Source organism: Chlamydomonas reinhardtii, assembly GCF_000002595.2.
Source record: "Chlamydomonas reinhardtii strain CC-503 cw92 mt+ unplaced genomic scaffold scaffold_38, whole genome shotgun sequence".
Classification (NCBI taxonomy): domain Eukaryota; kingdom Viridiplantae; phylum Chlorophyta; class Chlorophyceae; order Chlamydomonadales; family Chlamydomonadaceae; genus Chlamydomonas; species Chlamydomonas reinhardtii.
In genome coordinates this window covers 1-11,932 of record NW_025061551.1, presented here as the reverse complement: position 1 = coordinate 11,932, position 11,932 = coordinate 1, and the positions used below count along the sequence as shown (strand labels likewise).

Below are 11,932 nucleotides of genomic sequence, written 5' to 3'. Positions count from 1 at the left end.
AGGTATCGGTAGGGCTTGTGTGGGGGGATGTAAGGCAGGTTATGGCATCGTTGGCCATCCAGAAAGCGTTTGAGGGTGCGTTCGCAGGCGGGGCCTTTCATGCTTTTGTCTGAACTGTTGGCACTTGCGAAGCTGTGGAGGATGCCTGTGCAGGCGCTCTTGTCGCGGTTGATGCGCATACCTCCCCAGGCTGCGTATCGCGCAATCTTGTCAGTTTGGCACCGAAGGTTATCACGGGAGTTGGCTGCTAGCGCCAGGTCATCCGCGTAGCCTAGTGATGAACAGTTGTGTTGGTCATTCTCACTGTTTGTGAGGCAGCCGTATCGGTAGCCGCGGCCGCCGTAGTGCAGCCACCTCAGGAGTGGCTCGAGAAAGATGATAAATAACAGTGGTGAGAGGGTATCTCCTTGCATGGTGCCGCGCCTTATCTGAACGGGGGATGTGCGGCCGTGGGCTGTGCGGATGGTGGTGTTTGCGGTAGAGTACAGATTGCGCACGACTTCTATGAAGTCAGTTGGGAGGCCAAGGTGGTGCATTACAGTGAGCAGGCGGTCGTGGTCTATGGTGCCGAAGGCGTTTGAGAAGTCGATGTACGCGACGTATAGGTCGCGCTTTGTGAGGGCTGCGTCCTCGATCACGTGCAGTAGGTTCATGATTTGGCGCTCCGTTCCTTTGTACTTTTGAAAGCCTTCTTGGGCTTCGCTGTGGACGAGGAGCTCAGTGCATGCTTCGGTGGCTGCCCGAGTGACTAAACTGGTGTAGAGCTTGTAGAGCGTGTTGCACAGTGCAATGGGTCTGTAATTGGAGATGGACAGCGGGTCTGCCTTCTTGTACAAGAGAATGGTGTCGCTGGTGGACCAGCCGTCTGGTAGTTCGGCTTTAATCCATGCGACACATAGGAGAGTATGGACAGCGACTTGTAACGCATCTGGCATGCATTTGAGTAGCTCGTTTGGGAGGCCGTCAGGGCCAGGGCTCTTGTTGCGGGAGAGGGATTGCATGCACCGTTGGAAGTTGCTCGCGTCAGAGACGTTAGGCAGCAGGGAGTGGTTGTCCGGGTGTTGTGCGCGGGCCAGCATGAAGCCGCCGTCGGGTGCTCCTGGTTCGTTCCAGGGGAAGGTGGTGGTGGTGTCTTCTGGTCGGTAGCGTCCAGTGCGTGGGCCACCAGTGGGTTCAGCGGCAGCTTGGAAATGAGTGTGTAGCGCATCGTTGATGTCGGTGCTGGTGGTGGCGATGTGTTGGGTAGTAGGGTGGCGTACAGCTGTCAGTTTTTGTCGTGGTCCTGATTTGCCGAGCATTATTTTGGAGGCTTTGCCTTGAGAGGTTGCGAATAGCTTTCTAATCCGTGTTAACCATTTGCTGGCGGCCTTGGCATTGGCTTCTTTCTGAGTAGTGCGGCGTGTCTTGAGGGCAGTTTCCCAGTCCAGTTTGGCGGTGGCCGCGGGTGTGGGGTTCGTAGGGGCCACGGGTGGTACGGGTGCTGGCGCTGTGGGGGGCGGAGTGGGAGGCTCCTGAGGTTGCGCTGGGGAGGCGTGCACGAGAGCTAGGTAGAGTTGCTTTTTCTGTTTTTCGGTGGCTAGCAGCCGCTTTAGCTTCCTGGCCTCCGCCCGGGACGGTTTTGCTCTGGAGGTTCGGGGCGGTTTTTGGGGACACGTGTCGAGCATGATTTTTGCTCCGACGGCTAGTGCTCCATAAAGGGCGGTGGATGCGGCGTTGAGGTCAAGCGTGGAAAGTTGGGCGCGTGCGTCGGTGACAATGTTGTGGGCGGTGCGTGTATTTGCTACGTGATGTGTGTTGGATGAAAGTGCGGTTACTGTGGAGTCGATGATTTGACGTGCGCTGCGACCGGGTATGGTGAGCGCGGCATACAGGGTTTCAAGGGCAGTGGTTCCGTCTGCTTCCCATCGCTGTGTGATGGTGCGACTCTGGGTTTGAGTGATAGGCTTGACGATGTTTGCTAGTGTGGGGCCGGTGCTTGTGTCTGCGCTCGGGATATCTGGTTCCGCGGGTGCAGTGGTGGTTCCCGTGGGTTTGTAGGGGAGGTTAGCCTTTAAGTGTAGGCCCAGGTGATCGGTGGTGCCCCCGCATGCTGAGGTCCATTCCGTAGCCGCAGGGCAGCCCTGGGCGTGGTTGTTTGCTAGGAAGTCGTCGATGCGGCTCTGATGTGTAATTGTGTCGTGTTGTATCTGCGTGTACGTATGTGGCCTAGGGCGTGTGCGCGCGGCGGGTGATAAGCCCGTCTGCTTCAGGAAGTTTTGATGTGTTGTGTCGTTGGTAGTACTGGTGTTGGTGCTTCTGTCCGTGTCGTAAGCAGCAGCGTTCCAGTCCCCGCCGGCTGGGAGGGGTTCTTTCAGACGGGCTGCACTTCGGGAGGCTCGAGTGATGTAGGTGTACAATGCTTCGCGGGTGCGCTTGTCATCGGGTGGGCAGTAGACTCCGATGATGTGGATAGGCGTCGAAGAGGAAGGGGCCATGCGCAGGTGGACCATGTAGCCCTGGAGTGTTGCCGGCGTGGGGAGGCAGGTGATATGTTCTTTGCGGGCGTATCTGGTGTGAACCGCAAGCGTGACTCCGCCCGAGGGTTGGTGCCGCCGTTGGTCTTGTTTTGGCCCCTTTGTCGGTGTCGGTCGGGGTGTGCTGTGGACAAACGTGGAGTACGATTTGAAGCTGTTTTGGATGATGTCGCGTTCTGTTCTGGTCCTGTGGGCTCGAGTTTTAGTTTCAGTGAGTACGAGAATGTCCGCGTCCCAGGTTTCTGATTCTTCCCTAATGGGGGCCAGGTTGGATAGCAACCCCCGGGCGTTGAGCGTGACAAGATGGCATGTGCTTGTGTGGGCGGGTGTAGCTGGTGCCGGGCGCTGGGCCTGCGGTAGTGCCGCGGCTTCCAAACATGCCTGGAGCGTGGCTTGTCTTTTCTTTCCAGGAGCGTGCTGTGGGGGGTTGTGGGGAATAACTGGTGGTGGTTGTTGTGCGGGTGTGGAGGCAGGGTTCGGTGGTGTGCCAGGGGTGGGTTGCGAGGGAGGTGCCTTGGTAGGGGTCCGTTGTGCAGGGAGGTTTGTGGTGGGCCGTGTCGGTTTGTGCGGTGAAGGTGGGGACAGGGAAAGGGCGCGTTTTGCTGCTTTACGGCGGTTGGTGGGAGATCCCATGGCTCGCAGGAGAGCGTGCGTGAGTGTGTTTGTACGTGCCTTCTTGGGTGGTGGGCTGCGGACGGGGGTATTGGCGTGCTTGTCAATGATATCTTGCGTGCAAGGGCCGCCATCCCAGATGGGGCCCCAGCGGAGGAGGGAGGGGTCCTGGGTGCGGGGGCCGTGTGTCCAAGTGGAGTGTGTTACCGCTATGTAGTGGTTGCATTCGGCAATTGGGAAGGTGGGGGGGAAGCCCGCAAGGGCCCACGAGTGGGGTACGTGTGCGAGGTATACGTTGTGTTGCGGGCGGTCATATGCCGTGGGTTTTGGGAGCGGGAGCCAGTCTGTGTATCCTGGACCGATAATGTGGATTTGTACTCCGGGAAGGAGGGCTTGGAATGCGATGAGGTCTGGAATGGTGAGCATGGCTGTGTCTTCCACATTGCGGCAGTGCGTCTGCACAGTGCGTTCAGGGGTTTCGGTTTCCTCGTAGAGACCCAGGATGTGCAGTCGCAGCTCGTCACTGCCCGGGCTGCTTGGTGTGGTTAGTTGTCTGAGTTTGGATGCGATACATGTGCGTATGGCTCCTGTCATTGATGCCCATCTCGCGGGTTCGGTGGGTATGAGTGGGACTTGGCTGCCGGGTAGGGCCGCGAGGGTCGCAAAGAGGGCGCAGTTATTGCCCCATGCACATGTGTCGAGTAGGCGGTGTCCTTGAGAGGTGAGGCGGTGGGCTAGTTGGGTAAGGGAGTGGTATTCAGAGGGTTCGGGGAGGGGTGGGTTTCTGTCAGCTGAGCGCATGCGGTCGGGCGTCCAGTTGGCGGGCGGGCCGGTCGCGTTCAGGCACAGCGGATGTAGGGGGGGGGGGTGTCGGGTGTGCGGGCCGACAGCGTAAAAACCTTGCCCGTGATGTCTAGTGCGGTGGTGCGGCGTATGGCCCGCGGTTGGGTGTCGGCAGAGTCCAGGATAAGCCAACTGGAGCCGTGCCTTTTGATGGCTATCACATGGCCGTAGATGCCACTGGAGTAGCCTGGTGTGAAGATTAGGAAGCCGTGTTCGGTCTGTTTGTGTCTTCTGGCAATGCTGGCAGGGGAGTCGTCTGGGCGAATGTTGTCGTGAGCGTGGATGGCTAGGGCTTGGTTAGCTCTGTAGCAGTTATACTTGAGGTAGTGATTGATGGCATGGACTGAAAATTGGCCAATGACCGGTGTGAAAGCCTGCGTCCACGCGTGCGTGTGTGCCGGTTGGTTTTCCCCCTGCGCCTGGTGCAGCATTTGTTCGGCATACGTTAATACACGGTATGGGGAGATGGCCGCGCATCCTAGTAGGTGGTTAATGGCGTGAATCCAGCAGAAGGAGTGCTGTTGCTGCTCAAAATATATGCGCGAAGGGGGATGGCGGTGCGTGGGTGCGGGCGTAGGTGCGGTGCGTGTTGCAGCTCCGGCGCTGTAGAGTTTCTGCTCATCGTGTGCATGTGGCATCCCCTTCGCAACCCTTGTCGGAGCCATGCGCGCGTCTGAGGGTACAGACGGCTTCGGCTGAAGGGTGCTGCGGGGTGGCACGATGGGATTGTTGGGCCACAGGTTTGGCATCACTGATTGTTTACAATTCTGATCGGCGACGGTGTACGTTTGCCACCACATTTGCTTGGTCCAGCCTGAGGTACCGGTAGCCCTCGTCCGTTTGCTATGTGTCCCCGACTGCAGTTGACCGCACTCTGCGTCCGGGCGCCAAGGTTTGGCCCCTGTATTCCAGCAAGCCTGGCGGGCTACAGCATGGTGCTCCAGGCAATTGCATCTAGGGTGGGCCCCCGTGGGCCAGTAATTCACCTGGGCTGATGCACGGCAGCAGTAGTGTTCCTGCTGCACAGAATGCCTCACGCTACCCTCGACAGCACTAGTATCCGACTGCCAGTTCGACCACGCGTTCCTGTAACTCGTCCACTCATTATGGCTGGGCGTAGCCCGCATTCGTCTCAAACCGGGGAGTCGTATTGCCGCGCTCCAGATGCAGTTCATTCCCCAAGCAATCAGTACTAGTGCCCGTGCCGTCAAGTGGTTGCCCTCTGTTTGCTCGAAGTGGCCATCTGCGTGCTGGCTAAACCTATTTTGTGAGTCTCCGTGGCTCTTCTGCCCAGCCGCCCGTCTATCTATCCAAACGCCTCTCTCCTCCCTACTCCTCCAAGCATCAGTGCGAATCCGCCAAATGCAGCTGGCAGCTGCAAGTATCCCGCAAACGCAGCTGGAGAAGGAACACGCGATCGCCCAGCCCAGTCGAGGCGGCCAGGGAGCTGGCTGAGTAGTGTGAGGCAGCCATCGGTCCGAATGCGCGTGAGTTGTCTTGTTTGCTGGTTTAGGCGTCGTCGTCCACGCGGGCCCGCTTGGGGCTGGGCAGGGCGAACTGCATGCGGGACAGGGTGACAGAGGCGGAGCGTTCGTGAGATTGTGAGGGACCTTAGCGGGGTTCGGCGGGCGAGAGGGGCAGAGCAGTGGAGTTGGGTCGCCGGGTCCTATGCGCAGCGGCCGCCACGTGTGGCTATTAAAGTTTGACCGCGCATCTGTCCAGCTTACCATCAGCGTGTCCAGGTCCTCCTCGTCCTCCATGGCGTCGTCCGCGGTGGCCGCCGCGGCCGCGGTGAGGATGGGACCCACGTAGCCCAGACGCACGTGCAGGCCGGGCGGCTTCAGGGGTGCGGGCGAGTCGTTGACCGTCAGCTGGTTGAGAACCACCTTCACCGCGCGCTTCGCGTGTGCCGCCGTGGTGCCGATGAGCTGGGCCGTGACGCCGCAGCCTGCGAGGCCCGCGTGCGCGTACCCGATGGCGAGGCCGAGGTGGGCACCGTACTGGTCCCACAGCTCCTCTGACTCTCCGGGCACCTGGTTGAACTGGTAGTCCGAGGTGGCCGGTGCCAGGGTGATGCGGCCGCGGCCCTCGTCCGGCCGGAGGTAGGTGGTGTAGAGATTGGCGCCGCCGCTGGCGCACAGCAGGGCGGCGGCAGCGCTGACCGGGTCGCAGGGGAGGAAGTAAATTTTACGGTCAGGCACCCGGTACATCACGCGGCCGTCCGCCCGCCACTCCGACGGCTGCAGGTCCGCCAGTGGCGTGTAGATGCGGCCGCGCTTGACGAACAGGAACTCCAGGGTCCGGTTGGCGTCCAGCTTGGACAGAGTGGCCACGTCGCCGTCGCAGGTGTGCAGGCCCGCGCGCTGCCGCTGCTTGTCGGAGAGCGTGGGGAAGATCTTGTCGAAGCCCGCCTTCATGTTGTCCAGGAGCCGCTGGCCCCACAGCATGACGTCTTGCTGCGAGATGGTGTCGCCGGTGATCTCAATAGCGAGGCCGGTCTTCTCCCACTGGCTCTCCATGGCCGGGAAGGAGATGGCGCCGTCGGGGCGGGCCTGCAGGCTGACGATGCGTAGGCGGGTGCTGGGGCTCTCGAGCTGGTAGCCTCCCATGCGCTGGATCTCATCGCATACCTCGGGGGAGGCGAGGTGTGCGAGGCAGAGCGTGCCGTGCAGCGTGTCGGGGTCGATGCCGTAGTTCACCAGCGTGGTGGCGATGGCCGGGTGCGTGGCGGACACGGGCATCAGCCGCACGTTGAGCAGGGCGCCAATCTCGGAGCCGAAGGTCTCGCGGCACTTGTCGGTGGCCCAGCCGCATGCGTCTTCCTTGGTGCTGGACTCTGCACAGTGGGGGGTGGGGGTGGCAGCGGCGTTGTGAGGTTGCGTGTGTGTGGGAAGTGTGAAGCGTGGAGTAGGGCAGCAGCGTGTGGGGCTGAGAGAGTTTGGTTGGTGTGCTTGGGCGCTGTCAAAATGGTGCAAGTTAGCTACGGTAAGCATGGTCAAGCCCGGTTTCTTTGTGATCGTGTTTGACTCACTGTCGCGGATGCTCTGCAGCAGCTCGAAGGCGAGGGCCTGAACGGCGGCGTTGGGGTCGCCCGCGCTGTCGCGTCCGCGTGTCGCCCATGTCACCACCGTGAGCAGCGTGTTGTCGAACATCTGTGGGTGCGGGCCGGGGGCGGGCAAGTCGGCAGAGTCAGGCAGGCTGGGGTGCGAGGTCTGGCTGCGGGGGCCAAGTCTAGTGTGGGAGAAGTGAATAAGTGAGCGCGCGAGGACGTGTGTGGGTAGGTGAGTGCGGCGCGCTAGCCACGGCACGCGGCGCACCTGCTCGTAGTCTTCCTTGCGGTGAAGGGAGCTGAGGAACGGGATCTTGCCCTCGGCGTTGGGCGCCGCCTTGCTGGGCCCGGCCTGCAGGGTGATGGTGGGCACGCGCTTGATCGGGATAATGGCGCCGTCGCTGTAGGTCATGATGAAGCGCTCGATCTTGCTGAGCGCCACCAGGGCCCTGGCCGCCTGCTCCGACGGCAGCGTGATGGCCACTGTAGGTTGTTGCAATGGTGTGGGGAGCGTTTTGTTAATGGGTTGGGTGGCGCAGGAGACAACCCGATACTGCGTGCGCTTACTTCCCAGGGCGGACACCTTGGTGCCGTCCGTGAGAGTCCAGTTGTTGGAGCCCGCCTTGGCCTCGTAGACGCACTTCCGCAGGGAGGCAGACAGCTCCGCCGAGGGCTGGAGGCCTAGCGCGCTGATAACCGCGTCCACAATGCTGGTGATCAACTCCAGCCGCTTGGGGAGGACCTCGTTCCACTTGGCCATTTGCTCCGCCGCCATCTCGAGCAGCCGCGGGTCGACGTTTGCGTGCAGCAGCGACAGTACCACCACCCGGCTATACAGTGCTGCCGGTTCGATGAGGTTAACGTTGCTAATGGCGTAGTTGAGGCAGCCGGCCGAGGCGGCCATCAGCACTAGCGGTTGCGAGGATGTATCCTCAAAGCCGAGCACCTCTGCCGACATAGGTCCGGTGTGCGGGGCCATTTTGTGGCTCAGGCATAGGTTCTGGGGGTTGTCGCAAGAGTGGAGAGAGAATGCCGCGACGCCCTGCCATTCGCCCAGCTCGTGTAGGTGTGGGCGGGGGAAATGCTCATTGCTATACTTATTCCATAAGTAGGTAATCATTGTGTGAGTGTTAAGGCTAGAGTAATTCTTGGGCGCTGGTGTCCGTTTTTGTGGCGGCCGGCCCGGATTGTGCAGATGGGTCAATTGCGGGGGTGCGCACAGTAGGGCAAGTAGTGTCACGGCCAGGGCCAGTGTACCGATGTAACAGAACGAATTTTGCTGTGTGTGGCGGGAGTTGAGCGCGGTTCTAGCGCTGCCGTTTGGGGTTCTGGGTTCAGGTGTCCGTTGTGCGGGTTGCTTAGTGTTCGGACGTGTTCCTTTGTGCTGCTTAGTGGTTTCCTTGCCTCCACTCAGTTGTGGGCTTGCCGTGGGCGGCTGGTAGCCCGGTTGACAGTGAAATCGGGGGGACGTGGGTTCGGGGGCGCGTCGCACAACTGTGATCCCAAGGAGCATCGACTGTTGACCATTTTGGTAGTTGCGTGAGGCCCCCGCAGGCGGGGCGCTCGCTACCGGTCGTGTCTCCGCAATCCTTGGGCAGTCTGCCGCTTCTGAGCCTGCACCTATTTTCCCAAGCTGTTCAATATGGCTAGGGATCTTAGGGCATGGCTCTGCCACGCTGTCAGCCGGACTTGGCCCTATCGGTGCCAGGTCTTGTGAGTGTTGTGCTGGCTAATTAGCCAGCATAGTGAGGCAAACGATATAGCAGCATTATATATTGCGTGGTGACACGGGCGACATGGGCTGTCCCGATACGTAAAACTATGAAACCGACTGTAGAAGGGGTGCCACAAGAGAAGAACGAAGGACACTACGCGCATGACCTCAACCGCGGCATCGCCACGCTCGCGGCCCCGCACATCGCCCAAGGCCACACCCGCGAAACCCTCTACACTGGTTTCGTTGCCAAGGCCATCCCAGACCTGGATATCAAATCCAGCACCCGAACCATGAACCTGCAATCAGGCCGGCACCGCAAGGCCAAACGCTGCATGGACTATCTGTACGGGCAGCTGTGGAACAATAAACTCGCAGCCCGCTTCGGCCGCACAGTCACAGGCCGCCGAGCCCCCCGCGCTGGCCCCGATACTCCCGCCCCATGCCCACTCTGTCGCGGACCCGACTCCGGTGGCCATATACTGGGAGGCTGCCACAACCCCCAACTCCGTGCAATGTACATTAAACGACACAACATTGCAGTCCAGACCATCGCACGAGCCATCTCCCGTGGTGACTGCGGTGGCTGCTACATGGTAATGGACGCCACGTCTAAAGCCGATCTGCCAGACTACGCGGCTGACAACCGCCTGCCGCCGTGGCTGCTCCCCGACCAGGAGGGCAAACCAGCAGGACGCCACCTACACTACCGCCCCGACATCCTACTAATCCCTTCCATCTCCCTCGCCGCAGCCCTAAACCCAGACTTTGTCGTGCTTCCCAGCGAACGCGACACCATCCACATCATCGAAGCAGGATACACCGCCGACACGAACCACGCCGCCAAGCAACACGAAAAAGCACAACAGCAGCAGGCCCTTGCAGCCGACCTGCGGGAAGCGGGATGGAAAGTGCAATACACCCCGCAGAGCGCAATCAGCCTCGGATTTGCAGGCACAATCCGCAAGGACCTCCATCCCCTCCTCACCTCACTTCCCACAAAGCCAGGCAGTGCTGCGACACCCTACACGACCACGCAGTCGCCACCCTCAACCACGTTGTCTTGACCAGACGGCGTCTCGAACGGGGACTGCCACCTGGCGACCCGGGCGGGACGTAACATCCTGGCGGGGTGCAGGCCTGGCCTGCACGCCCGCCTTCACATGCTCGGTAGTGGGGGCGTACAGGAGGCGGGCCTGGCCCACCTCCTCATCTCCCCCCACTCCCTTAATTCACACCACTTGCCTACGGCAGGGTGTCTCTATTTCTATTTCTATTTCTATAGATGGGCAGCCGTGCTTTGTTCAGGGGCGGGCGGTACCCTTCTCTATGTGTTTCATGGGCGGGCAGGTTTGGGATGAACAGAATGTCAGGTCTGAGCCTTGTAATAAGGGGTGATGATGTCCTCTCCGCAGCCAGCCAGGCGGGGGGGCGTTGTGCGGACGCATAGTGTGGCAGGTCGGCTAGGGGGCCCGCGTCCATGACCATGAACCCGTTCCCGTAGGTCCCTTTGGAGATGCATTTGGCGACACGCTGGACTGCCCAGTTGTGCCGATTGATGTACGCGCCTTTCATTTTAGGGTGTGTGCAGCCTCCGAGGATGTGCCCTCCGGAGTCAGGGGTGTGGCAGAGGGGGCAGTTGCCGTTCCCTCCCAGGCGGTAGCGCCGTTTAAGCTGTGCGTTGAAGAGGTAGCCGTAGCGGGCGTAGAGTATTTGCTTGACCAGCCAGGGGTGCCTGGTGGAGCTGGCGAGGGTGCGGTTGCTGAGGGTGGGGCACATGTTGGCAGGGCTTCCGCCCATTGCTCCAGCACTGGTGTATTATTGGTAAAGCCTTGTTGTGCTTCGGGGGGCAATGAGTTCAGGACTCCACGGTTTAGGTCACTTAGGTAGAAATTGTCAGAGTTGCGTTTGGGCCACCAGATGTTGGACCACGGTTCGTCTGGTGCTAAGCGTATGGCCTGCCCCATGGCCTCCATGTCGTTGGCGGCGACTTTGGCTGCACCTTTGTCAGCTTCCTCGTTGCCGTGGAGCCCTGTGTGAGAGCGGACTTTCAGCAGCTGGACTGGGACCCCGGCGTCGGCATACATTTGTAGCTCGTGGAGAATGTTTTCCAGCAGGTTTTTATGCTTGGATAGTAGGAGTCGTTGTGGTGCAGTAAGGGCTCGGCGGATCAAGTAGAGAGACACTAGGGAATCACTGGCTATGGTTACTTGGGTCATGCCCAGCAGACAGAGTCGGGGGCGGATGTATTCTAACGCAACGAGAATGGCTGATAGTTCGGCTCTCTGTATTGTGTTGGTGCTGTTGAGGCCGCCTGGTTCGACGTAGATGTGTTCGGTCTGTTGGGACCACGCGCAAGCACCGAGTTTGTTCATTTCGTTGCCATCTTCACCGGCCGCAACTTTGATGCAAGATCCGTCGGTCCAAACAATGGTGGCGGCATCGTACAGGTAGCTGCTCCGAGTGGGGAAGGCAGCTCGTGTGGTGTAGAGGGCAGAGAGCGTGGGCATGGGCGTAGGGCATGTGTCCAGGCCCCGTGCTGCTGGTGCTTGGGGTCTAGTTAGCTGCTTTGCACGGGCTTTTGCACGGTGGCTGTATGGTCGGCCCGCCTTTGGAGGCTTGTGCAGGCGAATTGACAGCGAGGGGGGTAGGGGGGATGGAGGCGGGCATGTCTACCAGCCTGCACGGCACGTGTCTGTGTGTGTGTGTGTGTGTGGGTGTGTGGGTGTGTATGTGTGTGTGTGTGTGTGTGTGTGTGTGTGTGTGTGTGTGTGTGTGTGTGTGTGTGTGTGTGTGTGTGTGTGTGTGTGTGTGTGTACAAGGCATGGATAGCCTGCGGGGGCTTGTGCAGGCGAATTGACAGTGAGGGGGGGAGGGGGGATGGAGGGGGGCATGTCTACCACCCTGCACGGCACGTTCATGTGTCTGTACAAGGCATGGGTAGCCTGTGGGGGCTTGTGCAGGCGAACGGACAGCGAGGGGGGTAGGGGGGATGGAGGCGGGCATGTCTACCAGCCTGCACGGCACGTGTCTGTGTGTGTGTGTGTGTGTGTGTGTGTGTGTGTGTGTGTGTGTGTGTGTACAAGGCATGGATAGCCTGCGGGGGCTTGTGCAGGCGAATTAACAGTGAGGGGGGCAGGGGGGATGGAGGGGGGCATGTCTACCAGCCTGCACGGCACGTTCATGTGTATGTACAAGGCA

At 60.3% G+C, this 11,932-nt stretch overlaps 1 protein-coding gene across 1 annotated transcript; it reads left to right on the top strand.

The window, feature by feature from the left end:
- The first annotated feature begins 8,547 nt into the window (after positions 1–8,547).
- CHLRE_38g759997v5 (uncharacterized protein) lies at positions 8,548–11,413 on the top strand. Its single transcript, XM_043073040.1, has one exon. The coding sequence runs from the start codon at positions 9,331–9,333 to the stop codon at positions 9,796–9,798; it is 468 nt and encodes a 155-aa protein (XP_042914033.1). The 5' UTR covers positions 8,548–9,330; the 3' UTR covers positions 9,799–11,413.
- The last annotated feature ends 519 nt before the right edge of the window (positions 11,414–11,932 follow it).

Coding starts and splice junctions, on each gene's coding strand:
- CHLRE_38g759997v5 (XM_043073040.1), top strand. CDS start 9,331: ATGGACGCCACGTCTAAAGCCGATCTGCCAGACTACGCGGCTGACAAC.